Source organism: Sparus aurata, chromosome 6, assembly GCF_900880675.1.
Source record: "Sparus aurata chromosome 6, fSpaAur1.1, whole genome shotgun sequence".
Taxonomy (NCBI): Eukaryota; Metazoa; Chordata; class Actinopteri; order Spariformes; family Sparidae; genus Sparus; species Sparus aurata.
Window position 1 is genome coordinate 272,602 of NC_044192.1, and position 22,995 is coordinate 295,596.

Sequence of the window (22,995 nt, forward strand, 5' to 3'; positions counted from 1 at the left end):
GCATGCAAAGAAGACACAGCAGCACTCAGTGCCTTCAAAATAAAATTTAATCAAGGATTTTAGAAAATCAAATTCTTGATTAGAAAACATTTAAATACCAACCCAACCAATCAGCTGAGACCCTCTCCTCCTCACAGCTCACAGAGCTCAATCACTGGACGATACTCAAAATGGGTGGGGCTGGGCAGAGGCCACACCCACAAACACTCATGGTAATTAATGAGACAAAACAGGAAGTAAACAGGAAACAAAATAAACAGTGTCCTTCATCACAATTCCATGACCTACAAAAAAAGAAACTGATTTGTCTGTGTCGACCAATAGGAGAGGGACATAGAAAAGAGGAGGCTCTAAACTCCAGTGTCCAATCAGAGGGCAGTGCTGCGCTGTGAGTCACCGTCGTGGGGGTGGGGCCAGCAGCTGTGTGGCGATTGCGGACTCTGGAAACAGGTTGTGGTAGGTGGGCAGAGGGACGTACGCTGCAGTTATCATCTTACCTGAAAAAACAGGTGAGACATAAGAGCTGCTCTCTTATTGGTTCACAGCAGTGTCATGTGACAGGATGTCTTACCAGCAAAGTATCTTCCATGTAGAGAGTTGACGGCAGCCATGGCAGCGGGGATTGACGGACACTTCACGTAGACGTTTCCCTGGAAACAAGCAGAGGTCAAATGTCATCAGTCGTCAGCTGAAGAGTCTCTGAGACTGCAGGCTCTAATATATCACAATCAATAATCACTCAGAGCTGACCAATCAGAGCTCTGGTTGGTCAGTCTGTCTCTCTGCTGTGGGAGGTTGTGAGACACACTGAAACACCTGCAGCTAAAGGTGTGCTGAGGTCAGAGGTCAGGTGATGTGTACCTCAGCAGAGTTCTTGTCCACGTAGATGTGAACGACTCCTCCATGTTTGTTACACTCCTCTATTACGTCATGCTGGATGTCCATCTCCCAACCAGGCGGCTCCTCACTGAAACACACACAGGTGACACACGGGTGAAACACGGGTGACACATGGGTGACACACGGGTGACACACGGGTGACAGACACACAGGTGTGCGTTTACCTGTTGGGGTTGAACATGTTGGCCAGCTGGAAGCAGTGTGTGGCGAGTGGCTGAGAGGGGAGAGTCAGAGCTGCAGAGTTCATGTTCATGTTGAGAGCTGGATTCATGGCCGCTGGAACAGACACACAACACATCACAACACAACACAAGCTTTATTTAAATATTACACACAGCGTTATGTTATAGACACACAGACTATGTGTGTGTGTGTGTGTGTGTGTGTACCTGACACAGCAGCCATGGCTCCTATAGCTATTGCTCCACTCATCTGAAGAGCCTGCTGAGCTGCAGGAGGAATCTGTAGACCTGTACCTGCAAATGCGCGCACGCATACACACACGCACGCACGCACGCACACACACGCACGCACGCACGCACGCACGCAAACACACACACGTGGATGTTTCAGGTGGATGTTTCAGGCGGATGTTTCAGGTGGATGTTACAGGCGGATGTTTCAGTTGGATGTTATAGGTGGATGTTTCAGGTGGATGTTACAGGTGGATGTTTCAGGTGGATGTTTCAGGTGGATGTTACAGGCGGATGTTTCAGGTGGATGTTACAGGCGGATGTTTCAGGTGGATGTTATAGGTGGATGTTTCAGGTGGATGTTATAGGTGGATGTTTCAGGTGGATGTTTCAGGTGGATGTTATAGGTGGATGTTTCAGGTGGATGTTACAGGTGGATGTTACAGGTGGATGTTTCAGGTGGATGTTATAGGTGGATGTTTCAGGTGGATGTTACAGGTTGTGTAGCAGTATAAATCTTTCTCAAACCCTCAGCCAGTCGGGCCATCAGCTGCAGTCGTCCCGTGGTTCCGAGGTCAATGCCGGTCCGTTCAAGCTCGTCACTGTCGAGGAAAGATGAAGCTGTGAAGGCGTCGGTCCTCTCCGTCACATGACCAACCTTCATGGGTCGACCCGCCAACTCAAAGCCATTCAGCTGCTCCAGAGCTTTCTTTGCACATTCTGTATCAGCAAACTGAGAGAGACAGGCGGGTCAGAGACAGTCTGTTAGTTGGACTCAGAAAGCCGTCACATCTCATCAGGTTGACGATGAGTTTGATAACAATCAACATTAATGGTGACGAAGATCTCACAGTGATGAAGCCGTAGCCTTTAGAGCGTCCAGTCTCGCTGTCCATCATCAGCTGGATGGTCTCAATCTGTGGGACAACACACACACAAGTTCAGGTTGTTTAACAGCACATTGAAATAACACGAGCAGACCAACATGTCAACAAACAGGCAGAACAGAACCGAGTGGACTGACTGAAGAATCAAGCAGAGCTCAATCTAAAGAGAGAAGAGCTGTCGTCAGGGTGCCAAGAGGCGGAACCACAAAGTCTGACACAAGGAGAAACCACAAAGTCTGCCACGAAGTGGAACCACAAAGTCTGGCAGAACCATGCAGTCCGCCCATGAAGTGGAACCATGAAGTCTGCCGTGAGGCGGAACCACAAAGTCTGCCGCAAGGCGGAACCACAAAGTCTGCCGCAAGGCGGAACCACTAAGTCTGCCGCAAGGCGGAACCACTAAGTCTGCCGCAAGGCAGAACCACTAAGTCTGCCACGAAGTGGAACCACGAAGTCTGCCACAAGGTGGAAGCCTGCCACGAGATGGAACCACGAAGCCTGACACGAGGCAGATCCAAGCAGTCTGGCATGAGGCGGAACCACAAAGTCTGCCATGAAGCAGAACCACAAAGTCTGCCACGAGGCAGAACCACGAAGTCTGCCACGAGGCAGAACCACGAAGTCTGCCACGAGGCAGAACCACGAAGTCTGCAACAACCACGAAGTCTGCAACAACCACGAAGTCTGCCATTAAGCAGAACCACAAAGTCTGCCACGAGGCAGAACCACGAAGTCTGCAACAATCACGAAGTCTGCCACAACCACGAAGTCTACCACGAAGTGGAACCACAAAGTCTGCCACGAGGCAGAACCAGAAGTCTGCCACGAGGCAGAACCACGAAGTCTGCCACGGGGCAGAACCACGAAGTCTGCCACAACCACAAAGTCTGCCACGAGGCAGAACCACGAAGTCTGCCACGAGGCAGAACCACCAAGTCTGCAACAACCACGAAGTCTGCCACAACCACGAAGTCTACCACGAAGTGGAACCACAAAGTCTGCCACGAGGCAGAACCAGAAGTCTGCCACGAGGCAGAACCACGAAGTCTGCCACGGGGAAGAACCACAAAGTCTGCCACAACCACAAAGTCTGCCACGAGGCAGAACCACGAAGTCTGCCATGAGGCGGAACCACAAAGTCTGCCATGAGGTGGAACCACAAAATCTGCCACAACCACGAAGTCTGCCACAACCACAAAGTCTGCCACGAGGCTGAACCACGAAGTCTGCCACGAAGTGGAACCACAAAGTCTGCCACGAGGTGGAACCACGAAGTCTGCCACAAGGTGGAAGCCTGCCACGAGATGGAACCACGAAGCCTGACACGAGGCAGATCCAAGCAGTCTGCCATGAGGCGGAACCACAAAGTCTGCCATGAAGCAGAACCACAAAGTCTGCCACGAGGCAGAACCACGAAGTCTGCCACGAGGCAGAACCACGAAGTCTGCAACAACCACGAAGTCTGCAACAACCACGAAGTCTGCCATTAAGCAGAACCACAAAGTCTGCCACGAGGCAGAACCACGAAGTCTGCCACGAGGCAGAACCACGAAGTCTGCAACAACCACGAAGTCTGCCACAACCACGAAGTCTACCACGAAGTGGAACCACAAAGTCTGCCACGAGGCTGAACCACGAAGTCTGCCACAAGGTGGAACCACGAAGTCTGCCACGAGGTGGAACCACAAAGTCTGCCACAACCACGAAGTCTGCCACAACCACAAAGTCTGCCACGAGGCTGAACCACAAAGTCTGCCACGAGGCAGAACCACGAAGTCTGCCACGAGGCAGAACCACGAAGTCTGCAACAACCACGAAGTCTGCAACAACCACGAAGTCTGCCATTAAGCAGAACCACAAAGTCTGCCATGAGGCAGAACCACGAAGTCTGCCACGAGGCAGAACCACGAAGTCTGCAACAACCACGAAGTCTGCCACAACCACGAAGTCTACCACGAAGTGGAACCACAAAGTCTGCCACGAGGCAGAACCAGAAGTCTGCCACGAGGCAGAACCACGAAGTCTGCCACGAGGCAGAACCACGAAGTCTGCCACGGGGCAGAACCACGAAGTCTGCCACAACCACAAAGTCTGCCACGAGGCAGAACCACGAAGTCTGCCACGAGGCAGAACCACCAAGTCTGCAACAACCACGAAGTCTGCCACAACCACGAAGTCTACCACGAAGTGGAACCACAAAGTCTGCCACGAGGCAGAACCAGAAGTCTGCCACGAGGCAGAACCACGAAGTCTGCCACGGGGAAGAACCACAAAGTCTGCCACAACCACAAAGTCTGCCACGAGGCAGAACCACGAAGTCTGCCATGAGGCGGAACCACAAAGTCTGCCATGAGGTGGAACCACAAAATCTGCCACAACCACGAAGTCTGCCACAACCACAAAGTCTGCCACGAGGCTGAACCACGAAGTCTGCCACGAAGTGGAACCACAAAGTCTGCCACGAGGTGGAACCACGAAGTCTGCCACAAGGTGGAAGCCTGCCACGAGATGGAACCACGAAGCCTGACACGAGGCAGATCCAAGCAGTCTGCCATGAGGCGGAACCACAAAGTCTGCCATGAAGCAGAACCACAAAGTCTGCCACGAGGCAGAACCACGAAGTCTGCCACGAGGCAGAACCACGAAGTCTGCAACAACCACGAAGTCTGCAACAACCACGAAGTCTGCCATTAAGCAGAACCACAAAGTCTGCCACGAGGCAGAACCACGAAGTCTGCCACGAGGCAGAACCACGAAGTCTGCAACAACCACGAAGTCTGCCACAACCACGAAGTCTACCACGAAGTGGAACCACAAAGTCTGCCACGAGGCTGAACCACGAAGTCTGCCACAAGGTGGAACCACGAAGTCTGCCACGAGGTGGAACCACAAAGTCTGCCACAACCACGAAGTCTGCCACAACCACAAAGTCTGCCACGAGGCTGAACCACAAAGTCTGCCACGAGGCAGAACCACGAAGTCTGCCACGAGGCAGAACCACGAAGTCTGCCACAACCACGAAGTCTGCCACAACCACAAAGTCTGCCACGAGGCTGAACCACGAAGTCTGCCACAAGGTGGAACCACGAAGTCTGCCACAACCACAAAGTCTGCCACGAGGCTGAACCACTTAGTCTGCCACAAGGTGGAACCACAAAGTCTGCCACAACCACAAAGTCTGCCACGAGGCTGAACCACAAAGTCTGCCACGAGGCTGAACCACGAAGTCTGCCATGAGGTGGAACCACGAAGTCTGCCACAACCACAAAGTCTGCCATGAGGCGGAACCATAAAGTCTGCCACAAGGTAGAACCACAAAGTCTGCCACGAGGCGGAATCACAAAGTCTGCCACAAGGTGGAACCACAAAGTCTGCCACGAGGCGGAATCACGAAGTATGACACGAGGTGGAACCACAAAGTCTGCCACAAGGTGGAACCACAAAGTCTGCCACAAGGTGGAACCACGAAGTCTGCCACAACCACAAAGTCTGCCACGTGGCGGAACCACAAAGTCTGCCACAACCACGAAGTCTGCCACGAGGTGGAACAACAAAGTCTGCCACAACCACAAAGTCTGCCAAGAGGTGGAACCACAAAGTCTGCCAAGAGGTGGAACCACAAAGTCTGCCACAACCACAAAGTCTGCCACGAGGCGGAACCACAAAGTCTGCCACAAGGCGGAACCACGAAGTCTGCCACAAGGTGGAACCACGAAGTCTGCCACGAGGCGGAACCACAAAGTCTGCCACAAGGTGGAACCACAAAGTCTGCCACGAGGCGGAATCACGAAGTCTGACACGAGGTGGAACCACAAAGTCTGCCACAAGGTGGAACCACAAAGTCTGCCAAGAGGTGGAACCACAAAGTCTGCCACAAGGTGGAACCACGAAGTCTGCCACAAGGTGGAACCACAAAGTCTGCCACAAGGTGGAACCACAAAGTCTGCCAAGAGGTGGAACCACAAAGTCTGCCACAAGGTAGAACCACGAAGTCTGCCACAACCACAAAGTCTGCCACAAGGTGGAACCACGAAGTCTGCCACGTGGCGGAACCACAAAGTCTAACACAACCACAAAGTTTGACTCGAGCTGCCACATTAAAATGATGAACACCTTCATGCATCAATAATTATAATCCAGTTAAATGTTTCGATGTGAAATTGGTCATTCTACATAAGAAATATTACTTTTGGTACTTTGATTTTATCTTAATACTTTTGCACTTTTACTAAAAGATTACTTCTTCCACCACCTGATATCTGTGCAGGTGTGTGTGTGTGTGTCTGACCCGTCCGAATGGCTCAAAGATTCCTCTCAGCATCTCCTCAGTGATGTTGAAGTGCAGGGAGCCCACGTACAGTCTCATTGGTCCTAATGAGCCCTTCTGCAGGTTGTTGGCTGCTGCTGCTGCTCGGTTCTTCTCTGCCTGCATACACACACACACACACACACACACACACACACAACAAATCAGCATCCATGCCTATCTGTATTTTCTGTGTGTGTGTGTGTGTGTGTGTGTGTGTGTGTGTGAGTGGGCGTGTGTACCTGTGAAGCCTGTACGATGATGGGAACTCCCAGCAGCCTTTGCCCTGTCAGCCCAATGGCCAGAGGTACTGAATTAGCTTCGACAAACTCGATGTAGGCGATGCCCTTCGATCTGCGTGAGTTCCTGTCAGAGATCATCCTCACATCCCGGACCTGCAGAGGATCACAGCATCTTTTAACATAAACCACCTCTGCTGTGGTGCGTTCAAAGACACTCAGACATATTAGCACACAGTAATCTGCTAACGTGCAGTGACAACATCAAAGTGACAACAAGCCAACATGGACAGAACTTCCTCCTTGTGGCTGTATCCCTCCACCAACCAGCCAACTAACAGCCTACATTCAGACATGTCAGACTTGTACATTAAACTGTGTGCATAATTATTATGCAAGTCAGTATTTTGATCATATCATCGTCATTATGCATATTTTCCAACTCCAAGCTTTATAATCTGGAATGCTTATCAGGTGATTTGTGTAATGTGTGAAGGTGTGGCCTAAGGAAATCAACACCCTTATATCAAGGTGTGCATACTTATTAAGCAGCTTTTTTTCTTCAGGCAAAATTAGCCAAAAAAGAGATTTTACTGACTCCGATAAGTCAAAAACTGTAAAAAGTCTTTCAGAGGGATGGTTCTGATCACAGAACCATCAAAAGTTTTGTTGCAAATAATCAACAGGGTTGCAAGAAACGTGATGAGAAAGAACGACGCAAATTAACTTCCAAAGACTTGAGAGGAATCGAACGTGAAGCTACCAGGAACCCATTATCCTCCAGTGCTGACATACTCCAGAACTGCAACCTACCTGGAGGGCCCAGAAGTAGAAGGTGTTCAGGGCTCAGAGACATGCCGAGGTGAGGCAGGCTGAAACCAGACCACCACTGAACAACACACAGAAGTTGAAACGTCAAGACTGGGCCAAGAAATATCTGAAGACAGATTTATCAAAGATTTTATGGACTGATGAGATGAGAGTGACTCTTGATGGACCAGATGGATGGGCCCGTGGCTGAATCAGTAACGGGCCCAGAGCTCCTCTTCGACTCAGACGCAGCAAGGTGGAGGTGGGGTACTGGCGTGGGCTTGTATTACTAAAGATGAGCAAGTACGAGCTTTTCGGGTTGATGATGGACTTAAACTCAACTCTCAAACCTACGGCCAGTTTGTAGAAGACACTTTCTTCAAGCAGTGGAACAGAAAAGAGTCTGCGTCCATCAGGGAGACCAAGATGTTCATGCAGGACATCACATGCATCCCAGTCCTCCTCTGCCTGTCTGGACAGTAAAGTTCTTAGAGATGACAGAATAATGACATGGACCTTCCTCACCCGATCTGAACCCGATTGAGAACTTGTGTCCCTTCTTAAATGGACCTAAAAGGAAAGTGAAGGAAAACAGTGGATCTCTCTGCACAGCGTCTGGGAGGCTGTTGGTTGCTGCTGCACAGAAAGCTGTTTGTCAACAGATGCAGAAAGTGACGGACTCCATGAATGGAAGGCTTCTGAGGGTTCGTGAAAAGAAAGGTGAACATATTTGTTAGGGATGTCCCGATCAGGTTTTTTTTATCCCGATCCGATCCGAATCCTTTAATATTTAATACGCAGATACTGAGTCCCGATCCGATACTGAGCCTGAACTAATATTGTCCTGGATAATACAGCTGCATTAAGAAACAAAGTACCTGCATCCAAGCTGTTCCTTAATAGGTTTTTTTATGTTGTTGAAACAAAGTCTATACTTTCATACGGGTCTGTCTTATTCTGCATATGCCATTACATCATTGTCCTCCACCTTCCTTGTGTTGGCAGGTGAGTGTGTGACGCTGCACTGTGACAGCAGACCCTCATTACAGCAGCTGAAGTGTGTGAGACGCAGCCCACGCTTGGTGTCTCCATATCATCCACTGCTTTTACATATTCCTTACGTTGTCACGTAAAATGACGTGGACGCGTTGCTCGTCTATTTCACAGCGCTCAGCATCTCCTCGAATGTCTGTTTTACATGCTCTGCTGTATGAGACCCACCAAACTAGTGCACATACGGCACGCTGTAACTTGAGAGTGGAATAAATGTGATGTAATGCAGAGATGGTAGGGCATACCGGGGATTCAAAAACTCCAGGTGACGAAGAAAACACCGATCCTCTACCACGGAGATGAGCTGGTTATCCAGAGCGATGAATTTAATTAACTTATCTGTAATATTTGTGGACCTGTTGGTGTCTCGAGGACATTTCTCTTTCCTTTTGAAAGTATCCGCAAGTGTTTGCTGCTCGGTGTCTTTGTCTGTAAGCTCGAGTGAACTCGTTGTATTCTTTCAGTGTTTGTTTTATATACGTCGTATCAAATGAGTAGTATTAAATGCAGCTCTGCAAAATGGTCGTACTGCAGATGTTACATGTCGCAGCTGGACTACTTTCGCTTTCTAATTTAAGTTATTTCCACACTGCAGACATTTTATCCTCGGGTTTGCCAGAGTTACGCTACGCGTGCATCTACATTCTGCCACAAATTGTGCTTTGATGTAAAAAATAAATAAATTCAAGTATCAGGCTTGGGTCTACGTTCAAAATTGCTGATTCTGATAAGTGGAAAAATGCCCATAACGGCCCCGATCCCGATCCTACTGATCCGATCGGGACATCCTTACTATTGGTCAGAAAAGTTTGTTTGTAAACCCAAACAGATAAAAATGAACAAGGAAGAGATGGAAACTTCTAAGTTTTCATTTAGTTGCCCAAGAAAGACAAAACCTCACTTTTACTTTCTTAATATTCAGGCTTGATGTTTATTAACATTGTAGTTGTTCAATAATAAAACTGATCATCAAAAACACGACTGACCTAATAATTGTGCACACAGTGTAGATGATGTAGTGACAGACTACAAAAAGGACGGCTTCACTTTTGTGCCTAATTTGAATTAACTCCCTCCAGGTGTTCCGGAGTTATCACGTTAATCACAGCCGCTACTGCGACAGATGAAATTAGTCTGTACAGGGTTATAACTTTTATTTATCATAATCAATAAAGTCAACACAACAACATGGGGACAGTGTTTACCTTCCCCACAGCAGAGAAGAAGTCCTCCAGGTCTCGAGGTCGAATCCTGGCTGCCAGCTGCATACAGAACACGGTGCGAGCATCACGCTCCTCAGGAGTCAGGTTGTCTATCGGCAGTCTACATACAGACACACACACACACACACACACACACACAGTCAACCCAAAACTTTAGCATGCTTTGCTGTCATAAACATTTAGTCCAAAACTTTGTTACCTGATTGGACTCTTCTCCTTCCTGATTGGACTCTTCTCCCTCCTGATGGGACTCTTCTCCTTCCTGATTGGACTCTTCTCCCTCCTGATTGGACTCTTCTCCCTCCTGATTGGACTCTTCTCCCTCCTGATTGGACTCTTCTCCTGCCTGATTGGACTCTTACTCTTGGACCACCGACGGCTGGAAATAAAGGGAAAGACTGTCAGAGGATTCTGCTGCAGTGAATTCCTGATCGTCATGAAAAGGCAGGTCTTTGTTATATTAGAGACAGGCTTTATTTTTCCTCAAAACTTCCTCCATGTTCACTTGTTGTCTTAATAAAATCAGTTTAATAAACGTTCCCATAGCACTTCAGACTCATATCAGAGGATACACTTTCTCCTGAACAGTGTTCAGATACCACGGATGAAACTCAACACACACACTTTGACAATAAAAGGTCTTGCAGTTTTCTTTGCACAGGTAGGCTTTTAATGTGAAAAACAACAGTAAGTGTTGTTGGCAGCAGCTGAACACAGATGAGGAGAACAACTAAGAGGAAACGTCTGGAGTGAATGAGAGAATGATTTCTGTTCAGTATTCACAGACTTTATTATAAAGTGAACATGTGAGTAGTTGTTGTTGACTGCAGCTCATTTCACTGGTTTAGACTTTATGTGTTATGCTGATGTTTGCCTGCAGTTTAATAGATTATCATTAGCGACATACAGCCGGTCCTGGTTTTCATGTCTACTCCCTGTTTTGTCTCCTTACTTCCTGTTTTACTTCTCTAAATATGGAGCGAATCACAAGCAGCGACAGTAAAACTTCACACTGAGCCATCACTTCCTGTGTAGACAGGAAGTACAGACAGTAACTCACTGCTTGTGGTGGTCTCTGTAGCGCCCCCCTCTCTCTCTGCTGCTGCGTCGCTCTCTGCTGCGACTTCTTCGTTTGTCTCTGCTGCGGCTGTGTTTGCGCTCTCGACTCCGGCTCCTCTTCCTGTCTCGACTCCGGCTGCGCTTTCTATCATGACTGCGGCTGCGCCTCTTCCTGTCAGACACAGAGCAGCCAATCAAGGCACAGCCTTACATGAGGCTCGCCTCCATTCAAACTTGCATGTTTCCATGCAGATGGAGGCCTAAGGACAGCACACACTATCCATTCATTCACTTTCTTCAACTTATCAGGGGTCGGCGGGTGAAAAACCTCTTAAGGTAGGAGCTATACCGCGGGCTTGTACATACGTCATAACGTAGTGCGGCTGTGGCACAATGGAGAACGACAGAGAACATGACAAACTTCACTGACTTTTTTGTGGCTAATTGTGTGTTGTTTTGGTTGTAGGGGGCCCTCTCAAATTCCTGAATTTCTTAATAATGCAAGCCGCCATAATGTGCGTGATTATACTTCATATTTTCGTCAGAACGAGCGGCTGGACATTAACACTGGTCTGTGGTCAGCCGCCTGTGAGACGAGGGCGCACAGACCATCTACACAGTGCAACACCGAAAAGAGATACTACAAAAAATACTCAATAACTTCACTATTATTCAGTAGTGTCACCAAAATCACCTAACCCTACTTAAAAAAAACAGTATTCTAATGTAACATTAACTTGATATTGGTATTAAAAAATGTTTTAATACATAATCCATGTCTTATTATAAATTAAGTCAGTTTGATGATAATGAAGGTTTTTAAACTGTACATGTAATACATACATCGCGTTGGAGAGGTTTGAGTGTCCCAATGAACCTGGGAGCTAGGTTGTCAGGAGCCATGTGCTCCCGGTAGGGTCTCCCAAGGCAAATTGGTCTCAGGTGAGGGGCCAGACTAAGTATGGTTTAAAATACCCCATGAAAGATAGAGGTGTGAGGCGAGGGACCCTGCCCGGAGGAAGCCCGGGGCCCATGTCTGGAGCCAGGCCCGACGAAGGCCTGTGAACGAGTGCCTAGTGGCCGGGTCTGCCACGGTGCCCGGCCGGGGACAGCCCGAAAGAGCAACGTGGCACTTCTCCTCCTCCCCCCCCCCCCCCCCCATCCCGTGGACCCACCATCCGCAGGAGGAACCGCTGGGGTCGGGTGCGCTGCCAAATGGGTGGCAGTGGTGGTGACCCAGACCTTGGCGGCAGAGGCTGACTCTGGGGACGTGGAACGTCACCTCTCTTGGGGGGAAGGAGCCGGAGCTGGTGCGGGAGGTTGAGCGTTACCAGTTGGATCTGGTGGGGCTTGCCTCCATGCACAGCATTGGCTCTGGATCCAAAATTCTGGATAGGGGCTGGACACTATTCTTCTCCAGAGTTGCCAAAGGTGTGAGGCACTGGGCGGATGTGGGGATACTCACAAGTCTCCAGCTGAGCGCTGCCGTGTTGGAGTTTACCCCGATGGACGAGAGGGTCGCCTCCCTACGCCTCCCCTAAAGGCTGGGGGGAAAACTCTGTTGACTGTTGTTTGTGCATATGCACCAAATAGCAGTCCGGAGTATGCGGCCTTCTTGGAGGTCCTGGCTGGGGCCCTGCATGGGGCTCCAGTGGGGGACTCCATGGTCTTACCAGGAGACTTCAACGCGCATGTCGGCAATGACGGAGATACCTGGAGGGGCGTGATTGGGAGGAACAGCCTCCCTGATCTGAACCCGAGTGGTATTCTATTATTAGACTTCTGTGCTAGTCACAGTCTGTCTATAATGAACACCATGTTCGAATACAAGGATGCTCATGTACGTGGTACCAGAGCACCCTAGGTCGAAGGTCAATGAGCGATTTTGTCATCGTATCATCTGATCTGAGGCCGTGTGGTTTGGACACTCGGGTGAAGAGAGGGGCAGAGCTGTCAACTGATCACCACCTGGTGGTGAGCTAGGTTCAGTGGCCGTCTGGGGGAGGCCCCTGTCCGAGAAGCCCTCAGCTCCCACGTCCGAAGGAGCTTCTCTAGCATCCCTGTGAAGGCTCGGGATATCGAACCTGAATGGACGATGTTCAAAGCTTATGTTGCAAATGTGTCCTGTGGTCATAGGGTCTTAGGTGCCTCAAGGGGCGGCAACCCTTGGACACCGTGGTGGACACCGGTGGTCAGGGAAGCTCCTGAGGCAGTTTCGGGGTACCAACGGGCCCGAAGAGCAGCAGCCATTGCTGGGGCAGAGGCAAAGCAGCGGGTGTGGGAGGATTTCGGTGATGGCCATGGAGAAGGACTTTCGGGCAGCGCCAAAGCACTTTTGGAAAACCGTCCGCCACCTCAAGAGGGGGAAACGAAGAACCATCCAAGCTATGTACAGCAAGGATGGGACCTTGTTAACTTCAACTGAGGAGGTCATAGGGTGGTGGAAGAAGTACACTGGTGACCTCCTGAATCCCACTCAGCCACCCTCTGTAATGGAGACAGAGCTGGAAGATGATGGGGTATCATCGCCGATTTCCCTGGGTGAAGTCACTGTGGTAGTCAAACAACTCCACAGTGGCAAGAGGATGTGGTCTTGATGGCACCATCGTCTGTAGATCTACAATGCTCACTGGATCAGTTCGCGGCTGAGTGTTAAGTGGCAGGGATGAGGATCAGCACCTCTAAATCTGAGGCCATGGTTCTCAGTAGGAAATGGTGGATTGCCTACTCCGGGTTGGGAATGAGTCCTTGCCCCAAGTGAAGGAGTTCAAGTACCTGAGGGTTTTGTTCACGAGTGAGGGGATGATGGGGCGTGAAATCGACCGGAGAGTCGGAGCAACGGGTGCGGTGTTGCATGCGCTTCACCGCATGGTTGTGACGAAAAGGGAGCTGAGCCGGAAGGCAAAGCTCTCGATCCATCTCCCAGTCAATCTTCTTCCCTACCCTCACCTATAGTCATGAGCGATGGGTCATGACCGAAAGAACAAGATCGTGGGTACAAGTGGCCGAAATGGGTTTTATCCACAGGGTGGCTGGGGTCTCCCTTAGAGATAGGGTGAGAAGCTCAGCCATCCAGGAGGGACTCGGAGTAGAGCCGCTGCTCCTCTGCGTGGAAAGGAGCCAGTTGAGGTGGTTCGGGCATCTGATGAGGATGCCACCAGGGCGCCTTCCTAGGGAGGTATTCCTGGCATGTCCAACTGGGAGGAGACCTAGGGGTAGACCCAGGACCAGGTGGAGGAATTATATCTCTTCTCTGGCCTGGGAGCACCTGGGGATTCCCCAGTCAGTGTTAGCCGATGTGGCCGGGGAAAGGGAAGTCTGGGGCTCGCTACGGAAGCTGCTGCCCCCGCGACCCGACTTTGGATAAGCGGTTGACAATGGATGGATGGATGGATGGATGTAAAAACGGCTCTAAATAAAACTTCACCCTAATTCACACTTTTCATATAATTTTTGACAACTCACAACATCACAATAATCAGACTGGAAAGGCTGCATGCATTTTACACATGGTGTTAAAGGTACGTATCAGTACACACTTTCTCACCACTTGTAGATTTTTATACATTCAGAAACCTGCGTACGCTCCTCTGGCCTCACAGTACCGGTCTGCTGCACCAAAGACCCCAGGACCATAATAACCAAAAGGCCTCCTCCTTCAGTTTGACAGCCTCCCTCACTGAGGTCCACCAGCTGGTTTCTGGTACCATGTCCACTCAGATTCATGTCCGCCTCCTCCCCCAGGATGAGCAAGAATCTCTTCTAGAGGAGGGACTTAAGAGCTGATGGACAGGCTTCTTTGTCAGATGTTTCCAGCTCACTCGTTTGGGTTAACCAGGTCTAACCTGCTGCCTCCCCCACCATCTGATCCAACTCACCACCAGGATAATCAGCTGACAGCTCTGATCCTCCTGGAGTGTCCGAGACATACAGCTGCAGGCCTGATGATAGGACTACAGAGTCAATCATTGACCTTTGGTCTCAGGTGATCAGGTACATGTGCACTTATGAACCACCTTATGCTCCATCATGATGTTGTTTATGACCAATCCACCACGCACAGACATTCAGTTATAAAGCATCGCTCAGGTTCAGACCAAGCATCCTGTTCCTCCCAATCAACCCCCTCCAGTTCTCTCCATGGTGGTCCATGTTAGTGTTGAAGTCCTCCAGAAGAATTATAAAGTCCTCAGACAGAACCCCTTCCAGGACGCCAACCAAGGACTCTGAGACTTCCAGGTATTCTGAGCTGCTGTTTAGTTCATTAACACAAACAACAGTCAGAACCTTCCCCTCATTGACTTTCAGTGGCACAGAGGGGAACCCATGGTTCTTCAACACGCACCGCTCAGCCGGGAGCTCCTGGGTATCGGACTTCACATCGGGCCTGAAGATTCTCCAGTCAGATTCTTTTAACTCTAATCAATATGATGCCTGATGTTAATACATATGGATCACCCTGATGACAGACTGGACACAAAGACAGGTAGACAGACAAGACACACAGGTGTGGTTACCTCTTGGAGCGTTCCTCCTGTCCATTCGGGCTCAGGTTCTTGGTGTCCTCCTAAGGTCGACAGAGAACAGCATGAGGAGGCGGACGCAACATTCAGGAGGGTGGGGTGGGGAGAGGGGTGGAGGCAAGAGAGAATATAAACACAATTTAATGAGTCACATTCAAACACAGTCTTCTGTGGGGGGGGGGGGGGGGGGGGGGGTCAGTCTGGATCAGTCAGTCTCAGTGTGCAGTGCGGGGTGGGGTCAGTGTGGGTGGAGCTCCGGCATCAGACAGACACTCCACAGTCCAGCTCTTCTTCAGCCGGGTGGATGCTGTGCTGGGACTCCTCTGAAGGGCCCTGAAGCAGACAGGAGTCTTAGTCACTCATCTCAGCCCAACATCAGAACTAAGGTCACTCCCTCCTCACTAAGACCTCACCTGGCTCAGAGAACTCACCTGTCGGTTTGACATGTTGCAGATCGGTGCGACACTCATTTCTCTCCCTCCAGCTTCACTTCACATACACTCAAACACATATACACACGCGTATGTGCCTGTGGACCCATACGCTGATCAGTTTGCTGACAGATGAAGCTACTATGTTCTTGTGCTCTAGCATGCTGGACCAACTACAGATTGTTTGTCTTCATCAACGGATATAAAATAACAGAGAAGTGGTTACTGTCACAAAAATGTCTGTTGTTTTCCCTCTGTAGTATTTATTCATGCTAAATAACACGTCTTGGTTCTGACCCAAACTGAGTGAATCCAGACGACACATGACTTTGTACTGTACTGTGGCCTCAGTCTGATCGCCTGCTTATGTGATTGGCCACTGTAATGTGACGTCAGACTGCGTTTCTCCAAAAGTTGTCTCCTTCAGCTTGTTCGGCAAAACCGTCGCAGCCAAAACCGCCTACCCTCATTAAAACCAGATCAGATCATGACACCTCTAGTTATCTCAGTGCTTTGTGATTCCCAACTTCCAGTTTGCTTTGTATGTTGTTAAAAGTAGTTGCTGACATCAGGTCACTGTTTGTGACATTTTGACGTGCACCTTCTTGTGAAAGCTAGAGTAAAGCCTGGAAGGCAAGAAATCAGTTGAACACCTGGCGACTCAGCGTACTGAAACATGTCAAACACACCTGTCCCACCTGTCAGGTGTGCGCTGCGTGCTGTTAACGAAACAGACCAGGGGCCTCATGTACTAAGACTTGCGTGGATTTCTTACTGAAACATGGCGTACGCTAGAATCTAGAAACTGTCGTACGCACAAAAAAAATCAGATGTATCAAAGTGTGCGTACGCATGGATCCAAGCACTTTTCCTTTGTCCCCGTCCACGCCCCCATTTAAATATGCAAATTCATTTAAATAGGGCCTGCACCCGGGATTCCCCTCTCTGCACCATCAGATTTACACCATGAGAAAAGGGAAGAAGCGCAACTTCACCGAGTCTGAGCTCGAAACTCTATTAAATGAAGTCGAGACGCGAAGATCTGTATTATTTGGTAGCCTCTCGTCAGGGATAAACACCCAAAAAAAGAAATGTGAGTGGGGGCGTGTGTGTGAGGTACTGAACGCTGTGGGGTCGGAGTAGCGCACACTGGTCCGACGTGAAGGTGAAGCGGAAACAGGCGGGGGGACAGGAGTCAAATGAAGGAGGAATACAACATGTGAAATAGGTTTAGTTTCCTTTGTTCATGCACCACTTGATTGAATCACTATTGCTTTTTTTAAAAAAGAAATATATGATAATTATAATAATAAGTGCTACCATTAGTGGGAAACAAACAGAAGGACAAAACAACTTCATTACAAGGATTGACAAGACTGATCACACTTATTAATGACTGCAGAAGTGCGTTGTGGCTACTGCAGCGTTACATTTCCAACTTTGCGCACGCGTTTATTGACACAAATACTGAACACAAGGAGACAATAAAGGGCTTGTTAGAAAGCTCTGCTGCTCTATTTTCACCAGGGAAAACAAATACACATATTTGAATGCACATGCCCAAATGGGCATTGCAACTGCACTGCAATTGCGCATCACATATTATTTGAACATTAATTGAATGAAAAGGTTTCCTGTTGACAAAAACAAATTCATCCTGTGAAGGCGCTTTTATAGCAACATGTGTGCATTCAATAGCTCCGATTACATTAGGGAAACTGGCTCTTGCTGCAAATTGCGCTTTAATGTTGGCCTGTTCAACAGCATTGTATGGGAATTTGATGTACCTGGATAACATTCTTATGATCCCGTCCCACACAGCTGGCATGGCGCGGCTCAGAGTGGACTGGCACACTCCTGACCGGCCGGCCAGTTCCCTCTGGAAGGCTCCTGTTGCCAGAAACCCCAGAGTGGTCAGCACCTGTGTGGGCACGGACAACCCCGGGCTCCTGGCTGTGTGTCGTTGTAGGCCCGGCTGCAGCTCTGCGCACAGCTCCAGTAACACTGGCCTCGGCAACCTAAAACCTCTAAGTGTCGCCAAAGGAACAATAGCTGTAGAAACGTGCGTACGCCAGCCATGAAGCTGGCGTGGGGCACCGCACATTTCCACGGTCATTTCACTTTTGATACATCTGAACGTTGGCGTGGAAAATGACGTACGCCACGTTTTTGTGCGTACGCAACATTGATACATGAGGCCCCTGGTCTCTGTTGATCCTCCGGACATGGCCGACTCCCTCAGCTCTCTCTCAATATTCAAAATCAAACCTCAGAGTTGGTTTTTATGCTACGCTAACGGCTAACTGACCCTGGCAGCCATGCAGTCAGATGTTGCCTTCCCATGATCCTCCTGTTCTCCTGTCTGGTCCTCTCTAGCACGTCATCCTCCAGAATGCTCATCTGTTCCTGACCGGGGGGTGTGTGGCCAAAACCAGGTGACAAGTTCATAGTTACCAAGGGAACCACAGTCATGTAACCATGGGGACCACAGTACAGCAATGCATGATGGGGACTTTTTACTACCTTCATGTTTGTGACAGATCACACTGGCATTCAGGGGAGTAGAGGTGAGAAATCGTTAGGCAAGTCTACAAAGAGAGATAGATGGGCATTTATTCATGACAGTCTGTGAAGGAACGCCATCATCATCATCATCATCATCATCATCATCATCATCAGCCCGACTCTACTGCTCAGAGACAGAAAAACATTAACAGCTGTACTGGCTTATTCAATGGCACTCGATGTCTCCATCACCAGTTTAAATGAGCTGAGCCGAGTCAGCACTGACCCGACCCTCTCTCGGGTGGGACCCAAGCTTGCCCCCCTCCAAACGACCTGTGATGGCGTATTGTGGCCGGGCTGTGACGACCCCCCGTCTCCCCAAACTCAAGCTGAGATACTCGGCTCAGTGCAGGAGACAGACAGACAGAAGCGTTCGGCTCTCTGTAGCTTCTGACTGGATCTTTAGTTTCTCTGTTTGTGCTCAGATATCTGCTGTTTCACTGTCAGCTGGTTCAGGAGTCCAGTTACTGCGGGCAGAGACGTTCTACTATTGTAGAGACAGATCACTCTGATCATTTTGAATGGGGAAATCTGCGACGCCGAAGATGGCGCATATCCCGCCCCTTTCACCAACAGCCAATCACCTGCGTTGTCACAGCCGAACCGGGAAAATTATAGCCCAATCACGTTGTTTCACCAGCGCATGCGCACAAGTAGTTTTTACGACAGCGAGAACGTCTCTGGTAGAGTCATTAACGGCACCGGAGTAGTGTCCGAAAGTCCGTTTTTCTTTCTGCCGTTGAGCTCACTATATAGTGCACTATGTTGGACTCACTATGTAGTGACTAGGGAGTAGGGAATGAGTGGGTGATTTCGGACACAGCCCCAGAGCACAGCAGCCGGCACAGATTCAGCCGTACGATGGACGTCGGTGTCGTAAATCCGCGCGCATGCGCAGTGGAGTTCTCCCTGTAGGAAAAGCGTGTTTTAAACATCATTTCTACGGTAAAGTCGATGTTTTTTGGTTTTTATGTGTATCGTATTTCACTGGCGAGCATGTCTGTATGTTTTTTCCGTCCTGCTATCACGTTAAAGGGTGGATTTGACCATGCCTCCATTCATTTAGATAGGGGTCTGGTCTCTTTGGGCTTTTCGAGGCGTCGCCAAGATGGCCGCCAAGTGGCATGACTTGCCTAGAAGGACTTTGCTGCGGGTCAAAACTAAACACTTCCTGTTTTTTCGGCGTCATAGTTAAGTTTTTAAATAACTAAATAATTGTGAAGCAATCAAAGTAAATGATAAGTTTATCACTGAATTCATGGAGCTTTGTGACCTTTGACACCTCGATATGGGATCATGATCAACGTTATGTTAACGATAATGAAATCTGACCGTTTTACTCCATAGAGAGATCTAACAGCTGAAGTTTCAGACGGTCTGTCGAATCAGAATCAAACTCATCACAAGTCCAACAAAGATGTGATCTACTCGTTATTAACATTTCTTTACAGCTGATTTTCATAATGTGTCATGAATGTTGAGCAGTAGAATCCGGCTGAGAGACTCCTGAACACTGAAGACAGACTCGACTCTCACCTTCCTGTACGGAGCCTCCAGCAACGCCTCGATGTCCAGGTCGTCTGCCATACTGCTGCTGGTCTGCGCGCACACACACACACACACACACACACACACACACATCAATATCTGAAGCATCTGCAGTCACATGATCAGCTCTTCACAGGTGAACATGGAGCAGTGAGACTATAGGCGAGTTAAAAATCTATCCTAAATCGTGATGCATGCTGGTTATAATGTGTCCACGATGACCTGGACGGGAGTGGTTTCTGCTCCGCATCCGATGTCACATGACCTTAAGTTATCATGGGAGCGAGGCTGCTGCAGAGCAGTTGCTCTGCTCTCCAGGTACTGCGCGACCCCAGACCCACCTTCATGACTTCAGGACTTTGCCCTAATTGGCTCTCATCTATGCTGACGTGTATGACGTGTGTTTCGATGAATTTCCATATCCATAAGCGCCTGTGCTTATCACATACTTTCAGATCAGTAGCAGCCGTGTGGCTGCAGCTATGGGATAGTCAACATGAATAAACCTATAAAATCCTTCATGTAACTCAACAACTCTGAAAGATGTCGTCAATAAACTGCTCAGTTCTGTCAGCTTGTGGTGATGATGGAGAAGTGGTTAACTGCTGTGTCCAGTGTTATCTGTACTATCCACTCTTATTAATTAACCCTTTCTGTTCCCGTCACGTTAACAATACAAAGAATTATCCTGAGCTATTCTGCTGTGATGAGATGGTGCAGCGGGACAAGGCATCTGATTCAGTCATTTGTTCTGATTATTGTATTTCATTCATTCAGTGAAATGTATTTCATTCACTGTGAATAATGTTGCTATAATAACATGCTTCATCTTATGTGTCTTTATGCTTATTTGTTAGATGTAGTCAGCAAATTCCCCTCAGCTGTGATATAATCATGCACATAAGCACAGTTGTCATCATAATAATGAATAACTGTTGTAATTGTACTGTTATTAGGCAAGACTTACTATAATGTACCAGATAGACAAAGTTCCAATTTATTTAATGGTGACATTACAAGGAAAACAGAACATGATCATTTAAAGTAAGACAACATTTAGGCTTCATCTACTCTTGATAAACCAGTTGGACCATTAATGAGCCACTGTGACCGTTTGAAGTGAAGCAATTACAAAGTATCCAAATTTGGAGTTGTTATTGTGACAAAGCTGTCACATTCTGTTGTCTCTTAATATGAACTGTTATATATCTATAGATATATCTATATCTATATCCATCCATCTTTATCTATATCTATATCTATATATATATGTTGTCTCTTAATATGAACTGTTATATATCTATAGATATATCTATATCCATCCATCCATCCATCCATCTTTATCTATATATATATATATATCTATATCTATATATCTATATATATATATATATATATATATATATATATATATATATATATATATATATATATATATGTATGTATGTATATGTACATATATATATATAAATAAATAACTAATCAGATGAATACATCCTCCAAGACAGGCTTAACACGGGTCTTGATCCCCGGTCGTCTGCATGCAACACGGCAGCAGTTCCACTGCTCTGTTCCCTCATCCTAAATGTTTTGGTTGACTATTATTTTGAACATCTCTGACTGAATAATTTCCGAAGGGGACTAATATGAGAAAAAGGCCAGCAGAGTTCCCATAGCATCAGGTAAGAAAACTGATCGCAGTCGTTGTTGATTTTCCTCAAACATTAATGGAATTTCAATTTCCTCCACTTCTTCCCAGACGAGGAAGGCAAACACCGCAAGCTCAGCCAGGTCACGTCACGTCTACGGGAAGAGAGAGTGTCCGACTTCATAGCAGCGTTTGTAGCTCCGCCCCTGCAGTCACCTGCAGATCTCGCTGCTGCAGTCAGTCAGCAGGAGTTTAACTTGAACGCACCTATTAACTGACAGTAAAACCTGCTCACTTCTGATTCTTGTCTTAATGTGAACAATCTGCCCTCCGTCAGTCGTCACACGTGTTTCCCACCCGTCTCAGTTCAGGACGCTCGAACTCCAGTCAGTCTGCTCTGTGTTTCAAAGAGAGGCTGTGGTTGCAGAACTTTATGAGTGGACTCCATGTCAGAACCGGATCAGTACTCAACATGTGTAACTGTTAACAGAGACAACTCTGTACTGCTTTCATCATCAGCTCCAGTTTAATTCAGAATCTTGTTAAGACTTTTTAAACAAGTTCAAACTCTTCTGGTGACGTCACTGATCTGTGGCGAACACTAACAGACTGATCAAACTTTCTTCCATCAGCAGGACCAAACACACAAACATCAGTCTTTCATCTACAACGTTGTCCGGAGAACTGTTAACCCTGAAACTCTGGACCGAACCTCCTCTGGACCTGCTCAGGTGTGCAGCATCCGTTAGCATGCAGAACTACAGAATGACACAGTTCAGCCCTCTGTGCACGACCGGAAGTAAACAGTCCCCACAACCGGAAGTGGACACACAGCTGCTCAGCCGCCGGTAGAAACAGTTTTATGAATTAAATAATTCCAGAGCTACTCAGATAACCAGGTTAGCTTAGCTGTTAGCCACTCAGCTACACACACTGCTCAGTGCCCCACTGACGTCATCCTGCTACAGTGACGTCACAGCAGCCGTCGCAGCAGCCGCTCTGATCTCAGGTGAACTACACCTGTCGTCTCCAGGGCTAACAGCTAGCTGCTAGCTCAGAGGGAGCAGGTGTCCCCGCGGTACCTCGGGCTCTGAGCGGCGGAACACCGGGCCAGTGGTTCTGTCCGGGGGCAGAGAGGAGTCTTACCCGGATACACAGCGGCTCAGCGGGGGACACAACCAGCGAACTGTCGCTCTGTCCGGTCAACGCTTCCTCTTCAGTCGCTGCTTGCACAGCGCAGCTTCTCGCTCTAATGGCGCATGTAGAGACACCCGGTGTTCTCGCGAGATCTTCGTCTCTAAGATTAACCGTGTGGCTCTGCCGCCACCGACAGGATGCTGTCTGCTTGTTCAGGTGACACACAGACAGACAGATTTTGTAACTGTTGCTT

At 48.5% G+C, this 22,995-nt stretch overlaps 2 protein-coding genes across 6 annotated transcripts; both read right to left on the reverse strand.

Moving 5' to 3' along the window:
* Positions 1 to 29: 29 nt before the first annotated feature.
* On the reverse strand, positions 30 to 22,899 carry LOC115584179 (RNA-binding protein 39-like). 3 transcript variants are annotated; one of them, XM_030421622.1, is made up of 16 exons: positions 22,752 to 22,899; positions 19,946 to 20,008; positions 18,368 to 18,432; positions 15,408 to 15,457; positions 10,892 to 11,062; positions 10,031 to 10,210; positions 9,814 to 9,931; positions 6,749 to 6,901; positions 6,489 to 6,626; positions 2,165 to 2,230; positions 1,842 to 2,046; positions 1,290 to 1,376; positions 1,065 to 1,176; positions 862 to 967; positions 572 to 650; positions 30 to 497 (listed from the first exon to the last, which is right to left on the reverse strand). In XM_030421622.1, exons 3-16 carry the CDS (start codon positions 18,371 to 18,373, stop codon positions 394 to 396), a joined length of 1,575 nt encoding a protein of 524 aa, XP_030277482.1. In that variant the 5' UTR covers positions 18,374 to 18,432; positions 19,946 to 20,008; positions 22,752 to 22,899; the 3' UTR covers positions 30 to 393. The 3 variants fall into 3 exon arrangements, with proteins under 3 accessions (XP_030277482.1, XP_030277480.1, XP_030277483.1); XM_030421620.1 differs by lacking the exon at positions 18,368 to 18,432; XM_030421623.1 differs by lacking the exons at positions 19,946 to 20,008; positions 22,752 to 22,899 and having other exon boundaries at positions 18,368 to 19,403.
* LOC115584178 (uncharacterized) lies at positions 2,769 to 6,482 on the reverse strand. 3 transcript variants are annotated; one of them, XM_030421617.1, is made up of 3 exons: positions 5,961 to 6,482; positions 5,217 to 5,284; positions 2,769 to 5,148 (listed from the first exon to the last, which is right to left on the reverse strand). In XM_030421617.1, the coding sequence occupies exons 1-3, from the start codon at positions 6,317 to 6,319 to the stop codon at positions 2,891 to 2,893; spliced, it is 2,685 nt and encodes an 894-aa protein (XP_030277477.1). In that variant the 5' UTR covers positions 6,320 to 6,482; the 3' UTR covers positions 2,769 to 2,890. The 3 variants fall into 3 exon arrangements, with proteins under 3 accessions (XP_030277477.1, XP_030277479.1, XP_030277478.1); XM_030421619.1 differs by lacking the exon at positions 5,961 to 6,482 and adding an exon at positions 5,395 to 5,618 and having other exon boundaries at positions 5,217 to 5,276; XM_030421618.1 differs by lacking the exon at positions 5,961 to 6,482 and having other exon boundaries at positions 5,217 to 5,489.
* Positions 22,900 to 22,995: the final 96 nt, after the last annotated feature.